The sequence below is a fragment of the Scomber japonicus genome, chromosome 10 (genome assembly GCF_027409825.1).
Source record: "Scomber japonicus isolate fScoJap1 chromosome 10, fScoJap1.pri, whole genome shotgun sequence".
In the NCBI taxonomy this organism is placed as follows: Eukaryota; Metazoa; Chordata; class Actinopteri; order Scombriformes; family Scombridae; genus Scomber; species Scomber japonicus.
Window position 1 is genome coordinate 35,921,264 of NC_070587.1, and position 15,389 is coordinate 35,936,652.

General features: G+C 42.9%; 1 protein-coding gene across 1 annotated transcript in view; it reads right to left on the reverse strand.

Annotated features, from left to right (window-relative positions):
• LOC128367042 (NLR family CARD domain-containing protein 3-like) overlaps positions 1-14,566 on the reverse strand; it is a 73,406-nt gene extending 58,840 nt beyond the window's left edge. The window contains exons 1-3 of the mRNA XM_053327836.1: positions 14,492-14,566; positions 13,074-13,187; positions 12,834-12,926 (exon numbers count right to left, since the gene is read on the reverse strand). Of these exons, the coding sequence (XP_053183811.1) occupies positions 12,834-12,926; positions 13,074-13,146 (166 nt within the window). The 5' untranslated portion in view covers positions 13,147-13,187; positions 14,492-14,566. The remainder of the gene's footprint in view (positions 1-12,833; positions 12,927-13,073; positions 13,188-14,491) is intronic.
• Between the last annotated feature and the right edge of the window lie 823 nt (positions 14,567-15,389).

Below are 15,389 nucleotides of genomic sequence, written 5' to 3' on the forward strand. Positions count from 1 at the left end.
CAGGGGTGGCAATACTTATTGCCCCCCGGCTTGGTGCTCGATGTTTATCCCGGTAGACGAGAGGGTAGCCTCCCTCTGCCTTCGAGTGGGGGGACGGATCCTGACTGTTGTTTGTGCCTGTGGTCCAAACAGCAGCTCAGAGTATCCACCCTTTTTGGACTCCTTGGAGGGGGTGCTGGAGAGTGCTCCCTCTGAGGATTCCCTCGTTCTGCTGGGAGACTTCAACACCCACGTTGGTGGCGACAGTGAGACCTGGAGGGGTGTGATTAGGAGGAATGGCCCCCTGATCTAAACCCGAATGGTGTTCTCTTATTGGACTTCTGTGCTCGTCATAGATTGTCTATAACAAACACCATGTACAAGAATAAGGGGGTCCATACAGATGAAGCCATTTCAAAGTTCCCGTGTTTCCTTGATGGCTCCTTGACTGCTCCTTGACCGGTCCTTGGCTGGCCGATAATGGAAGCAGGGGGGAAATGCGATCCCCCCGCGATGACGTGGTCAATGAGGCCGCGACTGGAAACGCCCCTAAGCTGCCCGAGTGAAAACCAGCTGCAATGCCTCATTTATCCACGGGGAGGAGCAATGTGTTTAGACCGGTTTAGACCCACTGCTCATAGAAAAGACTAGGCTGTCCAACGATTAAAAAAATTAACTGGATTTATCACATTACAACTCTGTGATTAAACCTGATTAAAATACGAGGCTAAATATTATATACACTTATATTACTTGTATTTACTTCTATTCTTCTGTATAAAGTCGCCTAATGAAGGGTACAATATAGTTAATCCATTAGAAAGTACGGATGCCTTACATCTGACAGGACACCGTCCGTCACAGGAAACACTCGCGGACACTTAATAATTCCTCTGACTGATCACTGATCACTGTCACTGTCAAACCAAGAAATAGCCCATGAGACAAACCCTGTCTAGTGATTTAAAACAGGGCGTGCTATTTAATACGTAGTGTTAATATTATATGGGTTCCCAATCCGACCATTTTTTGTGTATTATTCTATCATTATTAAGGCAAAATAACTCAATTTATGTCCATGGACATTATAATGAATAGGATATAGGCTTAATATTAGTTTACATCCAGCGTGCTGCGTGGACTTCATTACATCTGCTGCAATTATGAAATGCTAAGTTTCTACAGTCTGTGACTGTGACCCTCATAAAAATAATATTTTACAAATCTGCATTATATAAACTAACGAAATTCGTTAAAGCAAGTCATTTGGCAACTTCCAAGTCATTCAGTTAAATTAAGTCTGTTCTATAGCTGCTCCGCTGGAGAGGCTGCGAGCGTGAATGAAATCAGTGCGTCTTTTTTACACAAGTATCTGTAGTAGGCTACTGCATGACTCAGGCATGACTCAGAAGAATATGTCTGTACTTTTTAATCATAGTGCGTTTTGTTAATTGATCGGCTGTGTTGTGTGTTACCGGCGCAGCACGCGTTATGTTTTCGCGCAACGTATGTGTTGGAGGCAACCGTGCTTTAGTATACTTGGGTTTTGAGGTAATGTGAGTGCGGGCCAGCGGGGACGGGGGGCATTCGCTTTGAAAGACAATGGGACAGCACTGTAACCATCCCCCTCAACCCATCACCTTCGAGCTGGACACCTCCCCCACCGAAAATCAAGATCAAGACACTGCTTGTGCCCCCACTATATCCAGCACATATGCTCCTGTATGTGTGGTTGAGTTTTCAGTTTTACATCTTTTCTAAGTGAGTGAGGGGTGTAGTTGTAGATGTGTGTGGTGCCCCCACTCTGTCCAGCACATATGTGTGGTTGAGTTTTCAGTTTTACACCAATAGTTAATTAACTGAGTTACTGTAATAATAAAAACGAATCTGAATTTAAACTCAATTTGTCTGACTTATATTTATCTTTTTCATATAATTAATGCTCATTAAACTCTGTCTGGCCCATATCTGTCGCGGCATCTGAGCGCTCTTTCTCAGCCTTGCGCAGGCTGGAAACCTGGCTGCGCAGCACCATGACGCAGGAGAGATTTGACTATTATGAAAGCTAACAGTGACCCCTCTCAGAAAATAGTTCTGACGTCCATGAACACTATTCTGATTCTGAATCTCTGTGTGTGATTTGTGTGACAATGGAACCAAATGGCCCATTAAGCCCAAACAAAAGGTTGAGCAATGATAATGCTAATAAGGTGGCTGGGCTTACCTGTCTTAAAGCATGCACTGAATAGACCGGGGTTGGCTGGTACAAATGCGCTGTATAATTGCACATAATCAAATACAGTCCTGTGGTCCGTTTTTGTCATTTTGTATTATTTATCTGAGCCTAAAAGTAAAATACAAAAAGGCTTTTTTTTCGTTTTTTGTGTTAGATTCAAAACAAATAACAAAATAATCAGTAGTCAGTAGGCTATTTAATTTTTTGATTTGATTCGATGAATTTCGGATGACCACAAAAAATCATAAAACATCAGAATGTGGGCTAGTTTGTGACAGAAGCGCCATCTCCTGGTCAAACCCTGTATTACAACGAATAGGTGGGTTTACAGGAAAAGATAGACACGCCCAGGAGAGGGAGGGGGTCTCTCCAGCTGCTGGAACTCAGCTGGAACTTGGCTGGAACTTGGCTGGGAGTCAGCTGCCATTCAGCTGGCATTCAGCTTGGAGGGGAACTTTGAAGTGGCTACTACTGTATGTGCACTTGGCACCAGGACACCCTAGGCCGCAGTTTGATGATTGACTTTGTAGTCGTGTCGTCGGACTTGCGGCCGCATGTCTTGGACACTCGGGTGAAGAGAGGGGCGGAGCTGTCAACAGATCACCACCTGGTGGTGAGTTGGCTCCAATGGTGGGGGAGGATGCCGGTCAGACCTGGCAGACCCAAACGTATTGTGAGGGTCTGCTGGGAACGTCTGGCAGAGTCTCCTGTCAGAGAGAGCTTCAACTCCCACCTCCGGGTGAGCTTTGACCATGTACCAGGGAAGGCAGGGAACATTCAGTCTGAGTGGGCCATGTTCCATGCCTCCATCATTAAGGCGGCCTACCGGAGGTGTGGCCATAAGGTGGTTGGTGCCTGCTGTGGCGGCAATCCCCGAAACCGTGAGGGTGAGGGATGCCGTGAAGCTGAAGAAGGAGTTCTATAGGGCCTTTTTGGCCTGTGGGACTCCAGAGGCAGCAGGCAGGTACCGGCAGGCCAAGCATAGAGAAGCTGCGGTGGTTGCTTAGGCAAAAACCCGGACATGGGAGGAGTTCGGTGAGGCCATGGAAAACGACTTCCGGAGAGGCTTCGAAGAGGTTCTGGACCACCATCGCGTGGACATCGGGGGCAGTGCCTCTGGATTGGTAGACTGGGGTGGTGGTCCCTCTTTTTAAGAAGGGGGACTGGAGGGTGTGTTCCAACTATAGGGGGATCATTCCTCAGCCTCCCTGGTAAGGTCAATTTGGGGGTGCTGGAGAGGAGGGTCCGTTGGATAGTCGAACTTCGAATTCAGGAGGAGCAGTGTGGTTTTCGTCCAGGCCGTGGAACTGTGGACCAGCTCTACACTCTCTGCAGGATCCTTGAGGGTGCATGGGAGTTTTCCCAACCAGTCCACATGTGTTTTGTGGACTTGGAGAAAGGCATTCGACTGTGTCCCTCAGAGAGTCCTGTGGGGGGTTCCAGACCCCTTGATATGGGCCGTCCATTCCTTATATGACCGGTGGCAGAGCTTGGTCCACATTGCCGGTACTAAGTCGGGCTTGTTTCCAGTGAGGGTTGGAGTCCGCTAGGGCTCCCCTTTGTCACTGATCCTGTTCATAATCTTTATGGACAGGATTTCTAGGTGCAGCCAGGGCGTTGAGGGGTTCCGGTTTGGTGACCTCAGGATTTGGTCACTGCTTTTTGCGGATGATTAGGTCCTGTTGGCTTCATTGGACCGTGACCCCCAACTCTCACTGGATCGGTTCACCACCAAGTGTGAAGCGGCCGGGATGAGAATCAGCACCTCCAAATCCAAGTCGATGGTCCACAACCGGCAAAGGGTGGAGTGCACTCTCCGGGTCGGGGATGAGATCCTGCCCCAAGTGGAGGAGTTCAAGTACCTTGGGGTCTTATTCTTGAGTGAGGGAAGGATGGAGCGGGAGATCGACAGGCTCGGTGCGGCGTCTCCAGTAATGTGGACTCAGCACAGACTCGTCGTGGTGAAGAAAGAGCTGAGCCGAAAGGCAAAGCTCTCGATTTACCAGTCAATCTTGGTTCCTACCCTCACCTATGGTCATGAGCTTTGGGTAGTGACCGCAAAGTTTGTGGGTACAAGCGGCTGAAATGAGCTTCCTCCGTAGGCTGGCTGGGCTTCTCCCTTAGAGATAGGGTGAGAAGCTCAGTCATCCGGGAGGAGCTCGGAGTAGACCCGCCGCTCCTCCGCGTTGAGAGGAGCCAGATGAGGTGGCTCGGGTATCTAGTTAGGATGCCTCCCTGGTGAGGTGTTTAGGGCACGCCCCACCGGTAGGAGACCCAGGACACTGGACGAAGGGAAGTCTGGGCTTCCCTGCTTAGGCTGCTGCCCCCGCAACCGGACCAGGATAAGCGGAAGAGGACGACGACAACGACGACGACGCAATAAATGTTTTGATCAATGACGAGAGTGTTCCTGACTGAATTCAGCCCCTAAAGTAGTCGAAGCCCAACAGCTGGATAAAATATCTCTTCTCAACACTCATTTAAACCTTTGTTGTTCTATTCGAAAAAAATACTGTAGATGTTACAGTTATTATGAAATAATCAATAATGAACACACATATATAATTTAAATCAAAGTAAATACTGGTTTCAAAGCTTAATCAAAAATGAGCTGGAAAATTCAAAACATTTTTCATTCCTAATAATAAAATTCTTTATTCTGCAAATCAGAAAGACAAATTGTGATTTGATCTGACCTGAGAGTTTCCAGTTCACAGTGTGGACTCTCCAGTCCAGCAGAAAGCTGCTTCACTCCTGAATCCTGCAGGTTGTTGTTACTCAGGTCCAGATCTTTCAGACTAGAGGACTGGGAGCTGAGAACTGAGGACAGAGCTGCACAGCTTCTCTCTGAGAGGTTACAGCCACTCAACCTGGAGAAGAATCAACAGAACAAAAGAATTGCAAACATTACTTTTCTTCATTGAGCAAAGATGAAACTACATTAATCTGGATAGTTCTGTGTGCACCTACATAGCTTTGTTGGAGGCTTTGACCACTGGCAGCAGCCTCAGAGGAGCCTCCTCTGAAGCAGAGTATTTCTTCAGGTCAAACACGTCCAGATCTTTTTCTGATGACAGTAAGATGAAGACCAGAGCTGACCACTGAGCAGGAGACAGTTTATCTGTGGAGAGACTTCCTGATCTCAGGGACTGTTGGATCTCCTCCACTAGAGAACGATCATTCAGTTCATTCAGACAGTGGAACAGATTGATGCTTCTCTCTGCAGACACATTCTCACTGAGCTTCTTCTTGATGTACTCAACGGTTTTCTGGTTGGTCTGTGAGCTACTTCCTGTCTTTTTCATCAGATCTTGTAGGAGAGGCTGATTGGTCTGCAGTGAAAGACCCAGGAGGAAGCGGAGGAACAAGTCCAGGTGTCCATTTGGACTCTTTAAGGCCTCGTCCACAGCACTCTGGTAGAAACGTGTTGGTTTGACTTTTATTATTTTAGACCACCAGGATTGTTGTTCTTCCAGCAGATTGACTCCAGACTTGATGAATGTCAGATGGACATGAAGAGCAGCCAGAAACTCCTGAAGGCTCAGATGGACGAAGCAGAACACCTGCAATAGCCCACAGTCCTCCTCTTTAAAGATCTCTGTGAACACTCCTGAGCACACTGAGGCTGCTGTGATATCGAAGCCACACTCTTTCAGGTCTGATTCATAGAAGATCAGGTTGCCTTTCTGCAGCTGCTCAAAAGCCAGTTTTCCCAGACACTCAATCATCTTCCTGTTCTCAGGACTCCAGTGTGAATCTGTCTCAGCTCCTCCATCATACTTGATGTTCTTGACTTTGGACTGAAGCACCACAAAGCTGAGATACATCTCGGTCAGGGTCTTGGGCAGCTCTCCAATTTTACTGCTCTTCATGGTCTGCAGAACTGTAGCAATGATCCAGCAGAAGACTGGGATGTGGCACATGATGTGGAGGCTTCGTGATGTCTTGATGTGGGAGATGATGGTGCTGGCCTGCTCCTCATCTTTGAATCTCTTCCTGAAGTACTCCTCCTTCTGTGGGTCAGTGAACCCTCTGACCTCTGTCACGATGTCGACACACTCAGGAGGGATCTGATTGGCTGCTGCAGGTCGTGTGGTTATCCAGAGGCGAGCAGAAGGAAGCAGTTTCCCCCTGATGAGGTTTGTCAGCAGCACATCCACTGAGGTGGACTCTGCAACATCAGTCAGGATCTCAGTGTTGTGGAAGTCCAGAGGAAGTCGACACTCATCCAGACCGTCAAAGATGAACACAACCTGGAACTCTTCAAACCTGCAGATTCCTGCTGCTTTGGTTTCAGTAAAGAAGTGATGAACAAGTTCCACCAAGCTGTACTTTTTCTCTTTCAGCACATTCAGCTCTCTGAAAGTGAATGGAAATGTGAAGTCTATGTCCTGGTTGGCTTTGTCTTCAGCCCAGTCCAGAGTGAACTTCTGTGTTAAGACTGTTTTCCCAATGCCAGCCACTCCCTTTGTCATCACTGTTCTGATTGGTTCATCTAGTCCAGATGAGTCTTTAAAGATGTCTTCTTGTCTGATTGTTGTTTCTGGTCTGTCTGATTTCCAGGATGCTGTTTCAATCTGTCTGACCTCATGTTCATCATTGACCTCTGCAGTCCCTCCCACTGTGATGTAGAGCGGTGTGTAGATCTGGTTCAGAGGGATTTTTCCTGCTTTTGAAAGTCCTTCTAACACTCTCTGAAACCTTTTCTTCAGATTGGTTTTTAATGTGCGTTTGCATTTGAGATGAGTTTCTGAAAGAAGAAACAACAATAAAAGATTAATTTAAATAACTTGAACCCTACAGTGGTGGAGGGAGACGCAGGAGGGGACCAGTGGTCATTTTGGGGTGGCACAGATATGTCTATTATATGAAGATAAAAATGTGTCTAACTACAAAATAACACACAATGATTTGGAGTTCAGCCAGCGGTGGAACAGATACATTAATATTTAGTGTATCCAACATTTTTATCTTATTCCTGCAGGTAAAATAATAAAGAAGCTTCCATGATAGGTACAAAGCACAAGTGTCCCAAGCTAAAGAGTATTACTTTACAGCTCAGTTTATGGTGCTCAGCAGCACTAAACCAAGAATTCTTGGTTTAATGTATATTTTGATTATATTTATTGTTTATATATATATATATACACACACACACACACACATATATATATATACAGGGGACTTCCGGTTTGGTGATATAGGAGAAGGACGCGGGGCGGAGGGGCTCCCGATCAACTATCTCATTAATTTAAATAATCGAAGTCTTACACACATATTAAGCGTAGCATCGGCGTAAACACACGCATAAACTATCGATACGCAAAGAAATAAACCTGTATTGATGCTGAACCCACACAAAGGCGAAATGGAGACCAGACACACCTTAGCTAACAAGCTAGCATCAATGACGGCTGCGCTCACCGAAGCGGAAAAAGCAAGCACGGAGATCCTATCTCCCTGTCTGAACTGATCACAGAACTAACTAAGCAACAGGCCAACTTCAAGGAAGATGTGGCCACATTAATCCAAGAGTCAATTCAGCCTCTGCAAGCTTCAGTGGATGGGCTACGTAACGAAGTTAGCTCTTTTCAGGGCTGACTCGTAACAGCAGAAACCCTGACAGGTGAAAACTTTCAACGCATCTGTGAAGCTGAGGCTACGGTCAAATCCCTCCAGGCCACGAATGCAACCCTGCTGGATCGCCTTGAAAACCTGGAAAATAGATCTCGCAGAGCTAACCTTCGCATCCTGAATGTGCCAGAAGGAAGTGAAGATGGCCATGACGCTACTATTTTCATCTCAAAGTTGCTGAAAGACGTCATGGGGGATAACGTGTTCCTGTCCCCCCCAGAGCTGGACCGTGCACACCGCGCAGCTGGACCTAAACCTGCAGCAGGACGACCCCCACGGCCCTTCATCCTATGTTTCCACCGGTACCAGGAGAAAGAAGCCGCTCTGAGATGGTCCAGGCAGCACGAAGTAAAGTAAAAGGGCGTCACTTTGAGAATATACCCGGACCTCAGCACCGCTCTCGCCAAGAAAAGAGCGTCATTCAACGGCGTCAAACGAGATCTTTACCAGAGAGGAGTGCCGTTCCGCCTGCTTTTTCCAGCCCGACTCAGAGTCACTTTTGATGGAGGAAGTCACCTTTTTGAGACACCAGAAGAGGCCCAAGCATTCTACGATTGCCGTATTGCAAAATAAACATTTGCAGGCAAGTTCGCTGCGAGTGGAGAAGTAATGACTGTGATTTTTTTATTGTGGCAACTGTGCATTCTGCGTTCAGGGATCGACTGCTGACGTTAATAAAGGGGAAAAAAGAAAAAGACATCATCATAACTCTGCCTGGATGTCAACGTGGACTACTTTTGGTTTTGGTTTCTCCAGGCTGGGACTCAGTGGGTAAGATATAAGGAAGAATCCACATGTGAACTGTTTACTTTAATTTTCAATATCTACCCACACTTCCACGAGTAATGTCGGATTGTATATGGTCTTATTTAGATCACTACCATATTATTCTTTCTTTTTCTTTTATTTTTTAAGATATTAATAATTTTTAGGTTAAAGGACTATATGTTTAGTTGCTATGCTGAGTGATGCAGCCAGACAACTGCAATGTTAAGTTAATTTTAACTAAATCCTGGCTACTGATCACATGAAAGCTTGAATATGATGTTTGTATGGTTAAGATATTACCCTGAAAAACAGTGTATTTGCCTACATATGCCACAGTTTATAATCACAGTTACTGATTAGGTTTATAGATTAATAGTGTGATTCCTGTACATCAAGTTGATTGGGAGCCCTCCCAAGTTAGTTATCGAGAGGATTGTCTATCGGAAGATCTACAAGTTAGGTAGGGAACTGCAGTTTGCTTCAGTTGGGGAAGCGAAGGCACAGTTTGGATGGGTTCTTACGGGGTTCAAGTTCAGCGCTCTCATATTGGGTTATATAGTTCATTTGTGTTTGTTTTTGTTTTGTTTTGTTTTTTTGTTTTTTTTTGTGGACAAGACAACATACTTTTATATGATGGGCTTTCAGGTGAGGTCACTGGGTCATGACAGGCATAAAACTAAATAACTATGGCTGACTTATCAAGCAGCAATGCAAGAATGAGAGGTTCAACAGTACGCTTTACTAGTTGGAATGTAAAAGGCATGAGAGGGCCGGTGAAACGTGCAAAAAATTTTGCCCACCTTAAAAAATTAAAAACAGAAATTGCATTTTTACAAGAGACACATTTGGTGACAGCAGACCATATGAAACTTAAAAAACCATGGGTGGGACAACTTTACCACTCACAATTCAACACGAAAGCAAGAGGAACAGCGATATTAATACACAAAAATGTACAGTTTACTCTTAATGAGTCCATATCAGACCCACAGGGCCGATTTGTCATAGTAACTGGCTCCCTCTTTAATACTCAAGTTACACTTGCTTGTATATATGCTCCTAATTGGGACGATGCTAGCTTTGTATCCAGACTCATCTCTGTCTTACCCAACATGAACTCTCACCGTTTGATTTTTGGCGGTTCTCATTTTTTTCACATGTACACCAATCATATTCAAGAATTGATTATTTTTTCATAGATAAAACACTGCTACCCTTTGTTAAGAAGAGTGAATATTCAGCCATTGTGGAGTCAGACCACTCACCAGTATTGCTGGATTTAGGCTTTCCTCTTAATCAGGCTCAGCGCCCTCATTGGAGACTCAACTTTACTAGTAGACGAAAACTTTTATCAAACAATATCCTCCGCTATAGATAATTTTTTATTGGCAAATAAATCTGACTCAGTATCACCGTCCCTCTTGTGGGAAACATTGAAAGTGGTAATCAGAGGCGAAATAATATCTTACACAGCAGCACGCAATAAAGCCAGGAAATCAAAACAGGAACAACTCATAGATTCAATACTTGATTTGGACCGTAGACATTCCATATCACCTTCTCCTGAACTATATAAAGAAAGACTGGGCCTACAAATGCAATATAACCTAATATCAACACAGGAAACAGAACAACATTTGCTCAGATCTCGAGGTTTTATATATGAGCATGGTGAAAAGGCAGGCCGTCTCCTGGCCCACCAACTTAAATGTAGAGCGGCAGCTCAGCTCGTACCACAGATTCAGAAGCCTTCTGATGAGCTTACAGTTGACCCTGTTGAAATAAATAATATTTTTAAAACATTTTATTCAAACTTATACACATCTGAGTTCCCAGATGATGATTTAGACATGCTAAATTTTTTGGATAAATTAAATGCACCATCTATAGGCCCTGACAAGAGAACAGATCTGGATAGGCCCATCACACTCAGTGAAGTCACCAGCTCTATTTCAGCTATGCAGAGTGGCAAGACCCCTGGACCAGACGGCTACCCAGTCGAATTTTACAAAAGATTTTCATCCAAATTAGCCCCGCTTCGCTTTAGCTATCGAACCTCTCTCCATCATGCTGAAAACCTCACAACGCTTTAAGGGAATCTATAGAAAATAGTTAGAACATAGAGTGTCCCTATATGCGGATGATTTATTACTTTACATCTCAGACCCCGTGTCATCCGCCTCTGATATTGTGAATATGTTACACCAATTTGGCAGGTTTTCAGGATACAAATTGAACTTTCTAAAGAGTGAGTGTTTTCCAATCAATAACTTAGCCCTCCAAATTGCAGAATCAGATTTGCCCTTCGCTCTCTCTAGATCAGGATTTAAATATCTGGGAATCAATGTTACCCGTTCGTTCTCTGGTTTGTATGATAAAAATTTCACTCCCCTCATTAATAAACTTAAATGTGACCTTCAGAAGGGAAAATAGCATGTATTAAAATGAACATATTGCCAAGGTTTTTATATCTCTTTCAAAGTATTCCAATCTTCCTTCCGAAGTCATTTTTCAGACTTGTTGATAAATTGTTATCCTCATTTTTGTGGGTTAATAAACACCCCAGAATTCGTAAAGTATTCCTTCAGAGGCATAAGACAGAGGGGGGTATGGCTTTACCCAACCTGTTGTATTATTATTGGGCAGCGAACCTACAAAAAATAGTTTATTGGGTTCAAAGGCCGGATGCTGACTGGTGCCAACCGGAAATTAATGCCTGTATATCGACTTCACTTCCTGCCTTGGTTACCTCAAAGCTTCCCCTCTCTCCTAAACAATACTCCTCATGTCCTATTGTAATCTCCACCTTAAAAATTTGGTCGCAATTTCGACAAAATTTCAAATTGACAGACTTCTCTCTTTATAGTCCCATCTGCAATAATCATGTTTTTCTCCCAGCCAAATTAGACCCTGTCTTTGTCCAGTGGCAGAGGGCAGGCTTAAGTAAATTCAGTGATCTCTACATAGACGGAATTTTTGCCACATTTGATGCTCTTTCCACCAAGTTTAATTTACAACATTCTAACCTTTTCCGCTATCTTCAGATTCACCATTTTATTCGCACCATCAGCCCATGTTTTCCTAATTTACCTCCAAAAAAAGGAATAGATATCATTCTTCAAATTCCCACGCATGGTAGAGGTCTCATTTCAAAAATCTATAATAGTATCACGTCATTCAATAATGTGACGCTCGATAAGATCAGAACAGACTGGGTAGAAGAACTTGGAATAAATATTTCTGATGCAACCTGGGATGATGCACTATGTAGAGTTAACGGGTCAACCTCATGTGCTCACCTTGGCTTAATTCAGTTCAAGGTTCTTCATCGAATCCATTATAGCAGAGCCAGACTCTCTAGGATCTATCCTAACGTCAGCGATACATGTGAACGTTGTCATATAGCTAAGGCAGATCTGACCCATATGTTCTGGTCCTGTAATAAATTGCATAATTTTTGGACTACGATATTTCAAACTCTTTCTGAAGCTTTCAGCAAAGATATCCAGCCTAATGCTGAAATGGCTATATTTGGAGTTCCAGGGGAGGGTTCATCAATGACAAACAAATTTAAAAATGTGATTGCTTTTTCAACTCTCCTTGCCCGGAGAAAAATCCTGTTAGAGTGGAAATCAGCACATCCACCCAAAGCATCCTCCTGGATGAAGAACCTGATTCTATTCCTTAAGTTGGAAAAGATAAAGTATTGTGTTAGAGGGTCGACCCAAAAATTTTATGAAACATGGGCCCCTCTATTATCTTATTTTGAAAAACTTGCTGTCCTCCCACAAGATTAAAAATTATAAAGGGCAAATAGCCTATTCGTACTGTTTTGATGTCCACTTTTTCTTTTATCGATTTTTCTTTCTTTCCTTCTTTATTTTTGTATTACAGTATTATTTTAATCTTGTAAATATTTTCATATCTGTAACTTTGTTTGTATAGCATTTGAGGTGTGCTTCTCACTCACAAGTGTATTTTCATTATTTAAATTTAATTTATTTTCTTTTATTTCTTTTTTTTTCTTATTGGCAGCACAGTGGGAATGGGTGGGGGGAAAGAAAAAAAGAAAAATGTTGTATGTTGAATATCTGTGATCAATGTTCATTTCTTCAAATAAAAATATGTTTTAATATATATATATATATATATATATATATATATATATATATATATATATATATATATACATATATATATGTGAGAGTTGATATACCTGGAGGTCCACTTGGTCCAGAGGTCAGTGGGGGATCCTCTCTCTTCTTCTCTGAGTCTGTCTGTTGGGTTTGTTCAGGTTTTTGGGAATCACCTAAAAATCAGAGTCAAACTTCAAGGTGCTGAAACTTTACAAAAGGTTTTATAATGTGTTTTCTACATGATCTGTTTAACATATAGATTGAACACACTATATGTAAGGAGAAGGTAACACTGTGTATGTGTGAAAGAGTTGATATACCTGGAGGTCTTGAGTCAGAGGTCAGAGGGGGATCCTCTCTCTTCTTCTCTGAGTCTGTCTGTTCTTTCTCCATCTCACCCGGTCTATCACTCTCCTCTGCCTCAGCAAGAACCTCTGAATTAATAAACATTTGACAGAAATGAGAAGCTGTGGGAGAAAATATCAATCATAAACATAAAAGTGTAATATCTATTTAGTTCAGTGGAGTTTCACAGCATTACGGAAGTATCATTAAATCATATTCAACAAGCAGAGGCTCTGAAACTGCACACCTTTCCAACATGGGAAATTTGCTTTGTTCTGAACCTGATGATCCAACATTCACTCCCACTTACTCATCCAGATCTCCATATCATTCCTGCTGGAAGACCTCACAGTATCAGCACAGATCTCATCATGCATTGCTGATAGCTCGGCATAGTGAAGGAACGCCACCTTCAGCTTAACCTCTCTAAGACTGAGCTCCTTATCATCCTTATCATAACCTGTTATATATAGGACTTCAGTAATATTATTACAGTGACTATGTCCAGTAACCTGTGTTACCAACCACATTACAGCAAGAAATTATGTTTGTTTTTTTAAGAATTCATCCACACCACGGAAAAAGGCTGAGATGGCTGCAGAGTCTAACTGAACATTTTGGAGAGTGGGGGCTCCTCTCTCTGATCCACAGAGTCTCTCTCAGTCTTTATGAACAGACTCATTACAGCAAGAAATTGTTTTTTTAAGAATTCATCCCCACATTGGAAAAAATCCCCTGCAGAGAAGTTAGTTTCAGTACACATAGTTGGAGCACACTGAAGCCTTAAGAAGCATTCACACCTGGACTCATGGGACTACAACAGTTGATGGAATGATGACCCACATGTGGGATTAATAATGGTGTTCAGACTGAATGAAAAGTCCATTTTTTCACACCTCAATCATCAGTGTGCTTTATGAATGTACTTCATGAACATACAGAGAGGAGAGAGAAAAAGGAGAGAAACTGGAGGGAAATAATAGAAAGAATCACTTCCTGCTGAGTCCTGAGTTCAGTCAGCGGTTGAACTAAACACAAACACACAGAGTAACACTCCCAAAGATACAGTGGTGTGTCTGTTGCTAGCTGGCTTACACTTAATGTACACTTAGTATTCAGGCTGTTGGGACAAATAAACACACATGATCCAGCAGTAAAACTTGTGTGAGTAACACAAGGTGAATATTGGCTTTGCATTCTGTGTGAACACAGCTTTAAGGTGTAAACAGCCCTGCAGAGGTTCAACACCTGTAACTTCCCACCAGTCAGTCAGAACTAAAGAAGACTTTTGGATGAGAGGAGAAACACCTTGAAGAATCTAAAACAAGTCCACCGACCATCGACTGAGCATTTCTAAATATCTCTGTAACATTTGAATCTTTCCATGACTTACCTTTAGGTTCTGGGAGGTGGGACAAACGCTCCACTAGATCATTCTGACTGATCTTCCCTAAAATCAATCTGGTCACTTTAATAGTGTTTATACCGTATCTTTCAACCATCAGATCCAGTGTTTTAATTCTGTTTGCTTTCTCCAAATCACACTTTGGGATTGGTTTGAAGCCTTCAAGGATCCCCTGCTGACGAAGGTACCACCTGAATTCTTCAAATTCCTCAGATCCCAAATCCTTCAAACAGCCCAAGAGGATCTCTGTAGGTGTCTCCATCTTTTGTGCTGCTAAGATCTAAAAGGAATGACAGAAATCTGTATTTGATTAACAATTACACACTTAATCTTCTGGACTACAAAAAATGTAGTATTGATATGATATGATTAAAAATTGACTTGTTTCCCATCAACACATAACTATTAATGACAAGGATTTAGTTTCTGATTAAATTAATGATTTGTTTTTGGTTAATTTTTGACCTAATTTTGCCACACATCTGACTAGTTGGAAACATCACACGATCATTTATAACAGTAGTTAAAGCAAAGCTGAAGCTTTGGTTTTAACTTCGGTTAATTGTGTAAGTGTACTCGCTCTATATCACTTTTCTCTTTCATAGACACACACACACACACATCAACCCAGTCTCATGGCACTTTGTGAAACAGTGTAGTGGAGAAATAATAGTCATTCTTGTTTCCTATCTATTTTAGTCCTTTGTATGTCCTTGTGTATCTCTCTTACTGTATGTGTGAAAGTGCTACGGACTGATAAGGCACCACCTGTGAGGCCATGCTATGTCTTAGAAGAATGGGCTGATTCTCAGAGCAGGGTGGGCTGAGCTGGACAGAGATTATAACTTTGGTTCTGTTTCTTTATACGGTTAGTTTTCTGTACAGT